Raw genomic sequence first — 13,418 nt, 5'->3', positions numbered from 1 at the left:
GGAGAGAGAGAGATAGAGAGTTAGAAACATCCATGAGAGAGAAACATCGACCAGCTGCCTCCTGCACATCTCCCACTGGGGATGTGCCTGCAACCCAGGTACATGCCCTTGACCGGAATCGAACCCGGGACCCTTGAGTCCACAGGCCAACGCTCTATCCACTGAGCCAAACCGGTTTCGGCTATGTGTTCCTTTTTTAATGGTAGCATCTTCACTGTGATGCAAATATGCTATGGACTACAAGTTAGGTTTTTTAGTTTCTTGGTTTGGATTTATGATATTTGTCCAAAACTGTGTCTGCTATACTGATTTTTTTCGTGGAGGATGTTCGATTTATTTCTGTTTTATATATGTTGGTGAATTGAATGGGTATGTGCAGCTTTCCTATTATGTAAGCCCCCTCTTTATGACCTGACTTTGTCATGGAGGTATGGTATATGTCATAGGAGTGTGCTCATTTATGCCATGCTGAAATGTGGAAACTTTTTTATCATGTTGTTTTTAGAAAAGCATATTCCTGCCATGAATGATTTTTTGCTGTCTTTATTTTCACTCAAGGGATGTTAACTTGGAAAACTAGCTCAGGGTATGGTGTCACTTTATTCCCTCATGCGTAAAAGACAGGATTCTGACCAGATCGCCTCTAAGATTCTTTCTGGTCCTAACTTTTTAAAAAACTAAATTTTTTTTTTTTGTCTATTCTCACCTGAGGATATTTTTCCATTGATTTTTAGGGAGAGTGGAAGAGAGAGGGAAAGACAGAAACATCGATGTGAGCGAAACACATCGATTGGTTGCCTCCTGCATATGCCCCAATGAGGGCCCAGGCCGGCACCTACAACCAATGTATGTGTCCTTGACCGGAATCGAACCCGGGACCCATTGGTCTGCAGGCCAGTGCTCTATCCACTGAGCCAAACTGGCTAGGGCTCTAGTTCTAACATTTTATCACTGTGAGGAACCTGCCTAAGGTAATTCTGAATCTGAGTGTCTCCATTTAAAGGTTGAATATTGTTTCATATTGTGTGTACATGACATGTCCTGAATGCTTCAAGACGATTTAATCTTCTTCTCTGTATTTGTAGGGTTGCATGGCACACGTCAAGAAGAAATGATTGATCACAGGCTAACTGACAGAGAATGGGCAGAGGAATGGAAACATCTTGACCATGTAAGATGTTGGTAATTGTTTAGCTTAAACGTTTTGAAAGCAACTAGAGTGCGGTTACCTGATAAAGTAAAAGTGTGGGGCTACTTTGAAGGCATTATGTTTTCTGCTAACCTTGGAAAAAATAATGAGAATGTTTGAAGTGCAATATAGGATTTGATTTCTAAATTGATACCAAAGCCACTTACATAAGGGACATGTTTAGATCATGGAAGGGAGTTCTTTTTTTAATGATATATTTTTATTGATTTTAGAGAGGAAGGGAGAGGGAGAGAGAGAGAGAAACATCAATGATCAGAGAGAATCATTGATCGACTACTTCCTGCATGCCCCACACTGGGGATCGAACCTGCAACCCTGGACATGTGCCCTTGACCGGACTCGAACCTGGGACCCTTTAGTCGCAGGCTGACACTCTATCCACGGAGTCAGACTGGCTAGGCCTGGAAGGGAGTTCTTAAAACCTACTAATAGTTTTGTTGTGGAAGGTTCTCTTGGTCGATGCAGTGTTGGGATTAATACTTGGAAAGGTGGCTGCATACCTTCGCGATGAATGCTCTTTGTCCTGACTCATGTCCATGCCCCCCACTCTGTGTTCTCATTCCCACTGAGTTTACTCCTCGATTGAGTCTCCATTTCAAATCCAACCTTTTGAAAAGATTAGACTAAAGACTTCAGGAATTCAAACAGCGCCCTTCATTGTCCTAAAATAGTACGTTTCACCACCCACCGAAGCCTTGAAGTTGTAGTGATTGACATAGGTGTTCTTCCCTCCCCCCGTTTTCCACGCAGCTGTTAAACTGCATCATGGACATGGTGGAGAAAACCCGGCGCTCTCTCACCGTGCTGAGGCGGTGTCAGGAGGCGGACCGAGAGGAGCTGAATTACTGGATCCGGCGGTACAGTGACGCCGAGGACTTGAAAAAGGGCGGCAGCAGTAGCAGCAGCCACTCCCGGCAGCAGAGCCCCGTCAACCCGGACCCCGTGGCATTAGGTATCTTTGCTGCCGCTGGACCCATTGAGCAGATCTCTCTGATGCTAGAACTGATTTCCTGTCTAACTGGTCTTGTCCGAGATAAAGCTATGCCGGGGCGTTTAGATCCATAAACACTGCCTGCATCTTCAAGTAGGTCTTGTCGGCCTGTCGGGGAAGCGGGCAGATCGGCTGACTGCATGGCAGTCACAGAACGTGAGCTGCGTTTCCAGGTCACGGGGCTGGGCTCATGGTGCAGCTGCAAAGCGAAACCGGAGTTTCACATACGTCACGAACACATGTGCGCCTTCATAATATACACTGAGTGGCCAGGTTATTATGACCACCCCATCAGTACAATGAAGTGAATTAGTTATGCAAATAATCATCATAATAATAATAAAACCTTGAGAGTATTTGCTGAGGAAGTTTTCAATATTCAGTATATTTGGAAGTGTCAATGAGGTACTGATGGGGTGGTCATAATCATCTGGCCACTCAGTGTAGTTCTTTGGACCCTCCCTCTAACTTGCAAAAGCAGTAGCTCAGGGACTGGGCCCCCGGCTGCTCTACCTCCAGCATGCTCTGGGGAATCTGCCGGCAGGGATGTGTGCTGTCTGATTTGTCATGAAAGACGGTCGCAAAGACGATCGTGTTTTTTAGCTGTATCTTACATCAAAAAACAGCCACCGCAGGACCTCAGAATTCCCCCAGGAAGAGACCTAAGGGCTGTATCCCTTGCCCACTGCCCCTTGAAAATGAGTGATGAAGATGTAGCTCATACTGTGTGATTTTACCTCAACTTTGGTGGCTTAACCATGATTTTGTTAATATTAGTTCCATGTCGGACTCTTCATCTAGCCATACTTGAGCATTGTAGAAAGCTAGTAAGTAGCCATATTTATTACTGATATGTGGAGATTGTTGGGATTATAATTAGGAATACAATCCCAAATATGGGCATACCCCATTTAATTGCATTTCGCAGATACCGCGTTTTGTGCAAATGGAAGGTGTACGGGCTCCTTCCAAAGGCTCAGATGATGGTTAGCATTTTTTACCAATACAATATTTTCCACTAAGGTATGTACATTTTTTTTAGACCTAATGCAATTACACGCTTATTAGACTACAATATAGTATGAACGTAGTAACTTTTACATGCACTGGGGAGCAAGACAATTTGTGTGGCTCACTTTATTTTGATACTTGCTTCATTGTGGTGGTCTGGAACCATACGCGCAATATCTCTGAGCTGGTTCCTGAGTGTGGAAGAAATCTTGAACCTGAAATAATTTTTGAGTGGCCCGTGAACTGTTTTTCTGAAATCAATACTGAGCTGTCATCCTTTTTATTGCTGGGCATTATATCTGTTTATCATGTGAGTAACCTTAGTGGCGATGGATTGATGTGGATACCTCTTCTCTCTTGTTTTCTTATGTTCAACCCCACACCTGTCAGGTAACTCAGGGTAGGGTCCAGCCCATGTTGTAAAGCATGCTGGATGTCGGCCTAATTATCACTATTGATTATATGATCTTCTTAGTTAAAAGGATTCCTAGCCAATAAAGTTTCCTTTACGCTTAGGTTTGTGATTCCTACTAATCCCTGAATGCTGAATGCCTATTACCATAAAAAGTATTAAATAAAGGAAGCTTCTAAGTCACTTAATTTACCCAGCAGGCATCATTCGAAAGCATATTTTAAAGACAAGTCTGTATGTGTTAGGTTATGTGATAGCAAGCAATATCAAGTTTGACTTGTACTTGATATTGGTCCAAATAAAACTATTTAGACTGGAGCAGCATAAGCATCTTGTTTTTTATTTCCTTATTGTAAACAAAAATTGGTTAATCGTGACAGATCTGCTCAGGATAAAAAAAAAAGGGGGTGGTTGGGGGTGGGTATTTGTAACCATTCAGTATAGGCAAAAATTGAGAGCCTTAAAGTAAATAAAACTTTGGGAGTAAAAATAGCTGATACATATTGAACAAGTTCATTGAGTCAGTACTTATTGATTGAGTGCTTGCTAGGTGCCAGGAAGATGCTGGACACTGTGATATGGGGAAAAGGTGAATCATTCCTTCCCTTGAGGAACTTTTGACCTAGTGGAGAAGATAGGAAAGGAGCCAGCTAGTGGTCTGGCACCAGATGGCCACTTCAATTCAGTGAACTGACAGCATGAGTATTATCTATCTGCTGTGAAAGAAAAATTTTTCTCTGTAAAAGAAAAATTTCAGAAACTGATAGAACATCATGCTTACGTGAGTTATTTTCAGCACGCAGAACAGAGGACACTCATGATGTAGTTACCCTGTGGCATGTGGATCCTGGCGATACCAAAGTTGATCCTTCCCCAGAAAGAGAGGTTCTGTTCTCCTGTTGTGTGACCGAAAGAGTAAAATGGTTTCTAAAGACTCCTTTTTAAGGGGAGTTATATGACTTTTAATGATGCTTAAGGAATTCATATTTTTGGCAACACTGCTTTGGCTTTAAGCTTTGGTAGGTGGTATTATTCAAAGGCTACAAGTATTTCATTTATTTGTTTGGATTCTGGTAAGACAGTCATGTCCTTAGGGACACAGACCCTAGATTTCCTCTTAAGAAACCATGACACCTTCAGAGGAAACCTGTCAAGAGCCACACAATGCGCACATCTGATCAGGCAGCCGCTATTTTACTCTGTGTACTTAACAGTAGATTCTTGAGGCCTTTGAGTTCCATCTTGTGGGGTCGGCATGTGACTGTACTTACAGATTCGGCTGTGGCTGTAAATTACAAACCAGGTCAGGCGGTTTGTAATCAGGTACCATAACACTTACATTCAGTGCTTTCTAAGGTTCTCACCTAGGTTTTGGAGTTGAATATAGTGATGTGTAATGAAAGGATGGGAGATTATTGGCTGATAAAGCTTTTGTTGTTGTTGTTGGCTCTGTAAAGTGGGTAGTGAGGTATTTGAATCCAGATGGAGCTATAGTATGTCTATATATTTATGTACATATAGATCTCCATATCCTAGAGTTATGTTGTGTGTTTTCTAACCTGGCTTTCTGAATTCTTAAGCTGTTGTCTGATTTCAAATGAGAACTTGAGAACTTCAGAATAACATTATAGGCAGTATACTGTTTAGTTCACAAGGTTGCCCTAGTTATATCTCTAGCTTGGAAATTCTGGCAATGTTTAGTCACATACACATTCTTAGCATTTTAAAATTGTGTTTGGGGGCTGCACAGGAGAATGTAACTTACAAGACTGCTGTATTGTATTTGCTAAACCCATCACCATTCTTACTTTCGAAATATATCCATATTATTCAGTCATTGTGAGGGGTTAGTAAGATAACATTAACTATTCCTAATTGAATTTTGGGATTTCCCCCCCCCCGCCCCCCCCCAGATATTGAATGAGGACTATTTGGAATAGCCTCTTAAACAATTTTAAAATTGAGTACACATTGAACTTATGATGTTACTTCTACTCTTTAAGTTAAATATAGGTTAATATCTTGGAGGACTTTCAAAATAATAGATTTATTCTTGAAATAATAGATTTTTATTTTATCATTATTATTGTTAACTTACTCCAGGGAAAAACTCTAAATATCCAAGTCTTCACAAAATCGGAAAGCTAAATTTTTAAACATTTTTTTTCTATTTTCAAAGTATGACATATTTATGCATTTGTATTTTTACAGATAACAATTAATGCCATCAGAATTGATATTTTATTGCTTACGCACAATTACTTTTGTACATATAGGTAGGTAGGGAGCTGCTGGCTACACTCGATGTGCTCCTAGAGTATCTGGGTCTCTGTGTTGTCGCTTCTCCTCCTTTGCCTTCATTTCCTTTCATCTCGATATGCTCTGCACAGCTCTCTCTTGGCTCCTGACATTTTAGTCTCTAAATTACTTTATTTTTACTGCTTTTAAACTATTCTAGAATCTGTATATTCTAGAATCTTTATTTTTCTCAAGAAGTCTTCTGCATCATTAGAGAGTCTTATCTAAAAATAGACTTAGGACTAATGTTAGAGACTGAAGCATAAAGCTGAAATATGATCACATTTTCCCCTGTGTGTTTTTTTTAAATAATATTGTGACAAGAGGGTATGAAATGTAGAAAGTACCAGTGTGTTTTGGTAAAGGTTTAGCTCTTGCCAGAAAGAGAAATTTCAGAAAGAGGTTTTGTTTGCTTTAAATGGAATGAAACATTAAGTTAATTGTTCCTAAAAAATCATAGAAATTAGTTAAATTAATACCACTCTGTGCCCCGAGTAGATTGGTAGAGGAATTGGTATTTAAAATTCCTCTGGCTGGCAAACTTTATGATTGTCATATTGAATTGTAGAATTTCTCAGTACTGGCTTAGCATAAAGGTTAAAAGCACTGATTCTGAGCAGAATGTTTGGATTTGAATCCCTGGTTTCTCTTTTTAGTCTTGTGACCTTGAACTCTCTGCCTCAGTTCCCTCATTTGTAAATCGGGGATAATAATTAATATACAGCTCATAGGTATTTGCATATTAAATGACACATAGTAGGTATGATATAAGTAATTGTTATCCTTATTATTTCTAACGTAATCTCAAAAGGAACGTCAAAGAATAGTGGTATATGAAACTAGTGTTTTTGCTTGGCAGCTGATATTATGAAGTTATAGAAGATTGTGAGGTATTTTTTTTTATTTAGAAAGTATTCCAGGCAGTAATTTGTAGGCGACAACTTTATTAATAGGCAAAGAAACTAGAACAGGGGAATTCTGTCTTATATAATAAACTAGAGGCCCGGTGCACGGATTCGTGCACTGGTGGGGTCCCTCGGCATGGCCTGCGGGGATCGGGCTGAAACTGGCTGTCTGACTCCACCTGCTGCTTCTGCTCATCCCGGCCCCACTGCGCCTGCTGCCACCGCTCTGCAGGCTTGCTGCTGCTCCACTGCGGTCTCCAGGCTGCGGCGGCCAGCTGTGAGCCCTGCATCTGGCGCCCCTCGGTCAGCTGAGCGGCGCTCCTGCTGTGGGAGCTCACTGACCACTAGGGGGCAACTCCTGTGTTGAGCATCTGCCCCCTGGTGGTCAGTGCACATCATAGCAACCAGTCAAACAGTCAAACGGTTGCTTAGGCTTTTATATATATGTAGATCTTTTGTACCTTTGGAACCCTAATTCATAATGGAAGGCCATAGAAAAATAGTTTACTTCCAACCAAAGAAATATAGCATTCAACTTCTATACTATCGAATTCTAAAAACCACAGACAAGTTCTTCAGAGTATATCTGCATATAAATGTTTAGAGTTTTATACATTTGCATTGAGTCCTTTAAATCACAGAATGAAATTCATTTCAAGACCATTCAGCTGAGCTCTGATGTGAAGTGCCTAGTGTATTTAAGTATATGGTGTCTAAAAAGATGTGACTATTTTAAAAGATGTCCATCTTTTACCAGACTGCCTCCTGGAGCGTTAGGTATTTTTATTATTAAAGATGGAAATCCTAATGAAGGTTGGGTTTGAGCTTTCAAAACATAATATTGAAATTTTTGAATTGCTTATCCTTAAAAACAAAAATACGTAGCATTTGTGAAAAGTGAACTTTCTTAACCCTTCCTGTTTTCTGATGGTTTTGTAATAGCTATTATCATGATCACAGCCTCATTCTGCCCACTACAGGATGAAGGCCATGCCTAGGTGCTGCCAAGCTTTGAGCCTTGCTGTCCTGGGTCATGTGAGGTCACATTGGTTCTCCAAAGGCTATCAGCTCATCCCTTCATGTATATTGATGGCGGCCCTCGCTGCATCTAGTATCCAATGGTCTCCATTCTGTCGTAAGTGTAGTGCATCAACCATGTTTTTCATACATCATCTATTGCTTTGTGTTCTTTCACATTTCTTATAACATTTTTCCCACCTTGGCTGGGGCTTCTCTCTTAATAGATGTGTTAGCTTCTGGGGGCTTTTCCTCTTCTCTTGCCCCTAAGCAATTTGCATCCCAAGGCAAGCTGCACTTACTGTAGGAGGACTTTTCTATATTGTTTTTCATCTTTCTGTAGACAGAGATAAATGTTTCACATTTTAAACCATCTTGTATAAGCTCTTCTTTGTTTCTACCACTACATTTTATTAAACTATCCATTTTATGGCAACTGATATTTTATAGGGAGTCAAGAGTTAATGGTTAAAAAATAGCTTCTTTAGACTCGGAGCCTTTGAAACGTAAGGTCTTTTGCATAGGTTTGTCTAACTTAGCCACTGTTCTAAAGTAAGGAAGTCCTAGGAGAGAAGTTTTCTTTCATAATATTGATCAACTACAAGGTTTTTATTGTTTTTAAAATTCAATTTTGCCTATATAGATTCTGTTATTGCTGACACTTCATCAGGAGAGAAATATTACATTTATTAGTCATTTGTTTTGTGTAGCTGTTATGGTATTAGTCGATGTATCAAAATAGATTCTGAGGAATACATCTATTATTAATTACTCCATTCTTTCCATTGGTAGGACACACTTAGAACTGAAGAGGATATTGTAAAGTATATATATATATATATATATATATGTAGGACAATGCATGTGTATTTTATAAAAATAATTTGCCTTCAGATTCTGCTGCTGTTTTGAAAAAAAAAGATTATTTAATGAAGTAGTAGAGTATTAAGAAAGAGTTTGCTTGATTGGCTTTAGTATTTCTATCAGGTTTCTAGGTTAAGTGGAGTTTGAACCTAAGTGTCATTGCAAAAAAAATTTTTTTTGCTTTGTTTCTTTTTTTTCCTATTTATTTATTCGTATAATTCTTTATTGTTGAAAGTATTACATATGCCTCCCCTTTCCCCCCATTAAGAGATATAGCCAGGTAGGTGAAATACTGCACCACTTTCTAGCGTGTGGTATGTGGACGATGTCTACTATACAGCATATGGGAAGGTGGGCAGACGACTGAGCCATATACATTATCTTTGAGTAAATGTGGAGGTTATAAACATTCATGAGGTTAGAATAAAATTTATAAAAATACCATCCAAGAAATTGGGGGACTTTTCATCAAAGACTAAGACAGTGACTTGTTAACTATAAAAATAACATCTATCCTCAAGTGACTTAAAAGCAGGGAACAAAAAATTACTGGTCTGTGTTGCTTAATTTAAACCTCTACAATGGTTTTGTTTTCTTTAAAGTTTTATGCTATTTGATTTAAGTGCTAGGAGAAAAAAAAACAAACTTTAAGGTCTTTTTTCACCTTAGTTATTGATGAGAACATAAGTATATAGTCCTTCTGGACAACCTACTCAATAATAATGAGGATAATAGCAACAACATCTAATGAGAGTTTAGGATGTGCTATGCTAACCACATAATAGGAAGAACCTCATTCAAGTCTCACAGCAGTGCTCTCAAATGTAGTAGTATTGTCCCCACTGTATACATATGCTAACTGAGACATGTAGCAGCGAGCTTGCCCAGTGTCACATGGCTAGTAAAGGCCCGAGCCACGATTCCGCTTCACTGGGCTCTAGAACGAACTCTTCTCTGACTATGCTGACTGGGACTGGTAATTGATATCTTATGCATGGATATTGGGCCTTGCCTGTTCCCTGTAAAATGATTGGCCATTTATAGGAAATAATTTTATGGAGCACTTGATCTTTCTATAACCCAATAAGTGAAAAAAACTCTTTTTGCTACTTTGGTGAAAGCATTTTTTGTGTATGTGTTTTTTTTGGTGAGGTTTTTTCCCTCTCCAGACTTTTCTCTCTTTTGTGTGTTTGTGATATTTATTCATCCATTCTTCAATTACAGTTGACATTCAGTATTATTTTGTATGAGTTTCAGGTGTAGAGCATAGTGGCCAGTCATAGTACCCACCTGGCACCGTAGATATTATTACAATATTGTTGACTGTAGTCCCTGTGCTATAATTTACATTACTATGACTGCTTTGTGACTAATTGGTACTTCTGAATCCCTTTATCATTTTTATCCAGCCCCCTAACCGCCAACCGCCATCTTCTTTGATAGCCATCAGTCTGATCTCTCTCTGAGTCTGTTTCTCTTTTGTTTGTTTATTTTATTCTTTAGATTCCACATAAGAGTGAAATCATGTGGTATTTGTCTTTCTTTCTCTGACTTATTTTACTTAGCATCATACCCTCTAGTTCCATCCATGCTGTCTCAAATGGTAAAATTTCATTGTTTTTTATGGCTGTATAGTATTCCATTGTAGATACAGGAGTGGGCAAAGGTAGATTTGCATTTGTTCGTATGGAAAAAATACAAATTAATAAGTAATAATAGAAGAATAAACTCTGTTTTGCATACTCACAATAAACCTACGTTTGCCCACCCCCGTGTGTACCACAGCTTTTTCATCCAGTCATCTATTGATGGGCACTAGGGTTGCTTCCATATCTTGGCTATTGTAAACAGTGCTGCAATGAACAGGGGGCTCATTCATGTTTTGGGTTTTGGCGGGATATGTACCCAGAAATGGAATCACTAGGTCAGGGGTGGGCAACCCCTGGCACGTGTGCCAAACATGGCACGCCAGTAACTTTTGCTGGCACGCTAAACCCTCTCTTATAATTTTCCATTTACATTTTTTTCTTAATATAGACTTTTTTACTTTTCAGATAAACTCGGTGTAGGTGCATCTTAGATAAATAAATAATTTTACATAACATGTATGCATTAAAAAATAAATGTATTTTTCATCATCATACACTGTTTTTGTTGCTCGAATGAATTTTATTATTTCTTCAAGGTTCTTCACATACGTACACCTTAAGAGATATCAAGTAGGCATAACATGTTCTCAAAAAATTAGGGTTGGCATGCAGAAGAATTTTGAGTCAGAGATTTTGCTGGTTTTGGCACGCACTCACAAAAAGGTTGCCCACCCCTGCACTAGGTCATAAGACAGTTCCATTTTTAATTTTTTGAGGAAATTCCATACTGTTTTCCACTGTGGCTGTACCAACCTGCTTTCCCACCAACAGTTGCACAAGGGTTCCCTTTCTCCATATCCGCACCAACACTTGTTGTTTGTTGATTTATTGATGATAACCATTCTGACAAGTTTGAGGGGATCTATCATTGTAGTTTCAATTTGCATTTCTCTGATGATTAGTGACATTGAGTATCTTTTCATATGTCTTTTGGCCATCTGTATGTCCTCTTTAGAAAAGTGTTTATTTAGGTCCCCTGCCCATTTTTTAGTTGGATTATTGGTTTTGAGTTATATGACTTCTTTATAAATTTTGGATATTAATGCCTTATCAGTTATGTCAATGGTGAATATCTTCTTCCATTCTGTAGGCTTTTTTCATTTTGTTGATGGTTTCTTCTGCTGTACAAAAACTTTTTAATTTGATGGGACCCCCTTTTTTATTGTTTGTTTTTCTTACCTAAGGATATATATCAGAAAAAAATATTGCTAAGAGAAATGTCAGAAATTTTACTGCCTGTGCTTTCTTCTCGTAGTTTCATGGTTTTGAGTCTTAATTTAATTCTTTAATCCATTTTGAGTTTATTCTTGTATATGGTGTAAGAAAGTGGTCTAGTTTCATTTTTCTTGCATCTATCTGTCCAATTATTGAATAGTCTTTACCCTATTGTGTGTTCTTGCTTCCTCTAAGAATAAACTATTCTTAAGTCAAAGGGTTTCCAAAAAATTGCCTTTAAAAGTTGTCATAAGTAAATCTCTCTGTTTCATTGTGTCATGTGGTTGAATGTGAACTTGATTGACTTCATTTATTCTAGATACTCTTATAAGTGATGTAGAAAGTAATTTCGACAAATCTAATTAGCTATATCACATTTCCTTGAAGTTATATATGCACCAAACTATTTTATCTAGGATTTTTGTTTTATGAATGAAAATTACTTAAAGACATTTTGGGTTTTGTCATTTATTTTATAGAAATGAATGTGCACATAAGTATGCATATGCCTAGTTTCTCTGATTATCAAGTCATAAAATTATGTAAACTTTTAAAAATAAAACTTTCTATATTTGTAATAATTTTAGTTTTAAAGAAACATTGCAAAGATAGTGCAGAGGCTTCATATACCCTTCATATACCAAACCATAATAAGCCTTTCCTAATTCAAAAGAGTTGGGGATATCTTGTTTGCTGGTCAGGCGATAATCTATACCCTACAGGATTCAAAACATTCATATTTATTTGAGGCATTTAAGTATAAAATGACATATACTTAGCTAAAATGATTGGTTTTTTTCCATTTTCAAAATTCTGTAGCTTCCCAAAATATAGAAAACTGGATTGAATTTCTTTTGACCTTCAACATACCATTAGTTGAAATATTGTTTAAAAAATCAGTCTGCTACTTGCTATATACAGCTAGAGAAAATTTTAGTTACTTGAAATTTATCAAGAATTGAATGATTATATCATCTAAAGTTAAAATGATTTTCTTCTTCAAAATTTCTAATTACATATGCTTTTATTGAAAATCCAATATGGAAGACATGTAGTGAATATTTTAGCTATAGATGATTGTATACACTTGAAGTTTATTGAACTATACACTTGAACTATAGATATAGATATAGATAGTTCCATGTCATTTCCATGAACATGTTATTTGGAAATTAGCATTCCTACATCAGTTTTGTTATCATACTAGAGGCCCAGTGCACAAAAATTTGTGCACTCGGGGGGGGTCGCAGTTTGGGACCCCTCAGGGGATGTCCACCTGCTGGCTTAGTCCCGCTCCTGGGGGGGGGGCCTGCTGGCTTAGTCCCGCTCCCGGGAGAGGAGCGGGCCTAAGCTGGCAGTCAGACATCCCTCTGGCAGCCCGGACATCCTTAGCGCTGCTGAGGAGGCGGGAGAGGCTCCCACCACCACCACTGTGCTGGCAGCCGTCAGCCTGGCTTGTGGCTAAGCAGAGCTCCCCCTGTGGGAGCACACTGACCACCAGGGGGCAGCTCCTGCATTGAGCGTCTGCCCCCTGGTGGTCAGTGTGGTGTCATAGTGACCAGTCATTCCCAGTCGTTCTGCTGTTAGGGGTCAATTTGCATATTACCCTTTTATTATATAGGGATTATCTGTTTTCTCAAACTTGAATTTTGACAAGCATAATAAGGACAGTATTTTCATTTAAAGGAGGAACTTCATTTTCTTTTTTGTAAAGCATGTTTGGTCCACTGAATATTTGAATCCATTCTAATGGATTCTCTCTTGGTTTCACCCATGTCAAATCCATGTGATCGAATTTGGTGTGAAAAATTTAAAAGGATATATATATATATATATATATATATAT

At 38.5% G+C, this 13,418-nt stretch overlaps 1 protein-coding gene across 1 annotated transcript in view; it reads left to right on the top strand.

The window, feature by feature from the left end:
• RUNX1T1 (RUNX1 translocation partner 1) overlaps positions 1-13,418 on the top strand; it is a 101,935-nt gene that overhangs the window by 67,992 nt on the left and 20,525 nt on the right. The window contains exons 7-8 of the mRNA XM_006093314.3: positions 1,086-1,171; positions 1,961-2,162. Coding sequence (XP_006093376.1) covers positions 1,086-1,171; positions 1,961-2,162 — 288 coding nt within the window. The remainder of the gene's footprint in view (positions 1-1,085; positions 1,172-1,960; positions 2,163-13,418) is intronic.

Source organism: Myotis lucifugus, unplaced genomic scaffold (assembly GCF_000147115.1).
Source record: "Myotis lucifugus unplaced genomic scaffold, Myoluc2.0 scaffold_113, whole genome shotgun sequence".
Taxonomy (NCBI): Eukaryota; Metazoa; Chordata; class Mammalia; order Chiroptera; family Vespertilionidae; genus Myotis; species Myotis lucifugus.
The sequence above is the reverse complement of the archived record's forward strand: the minus strand, read 5'-3'. Positions and strand labels throughout refer to the sequence as shown.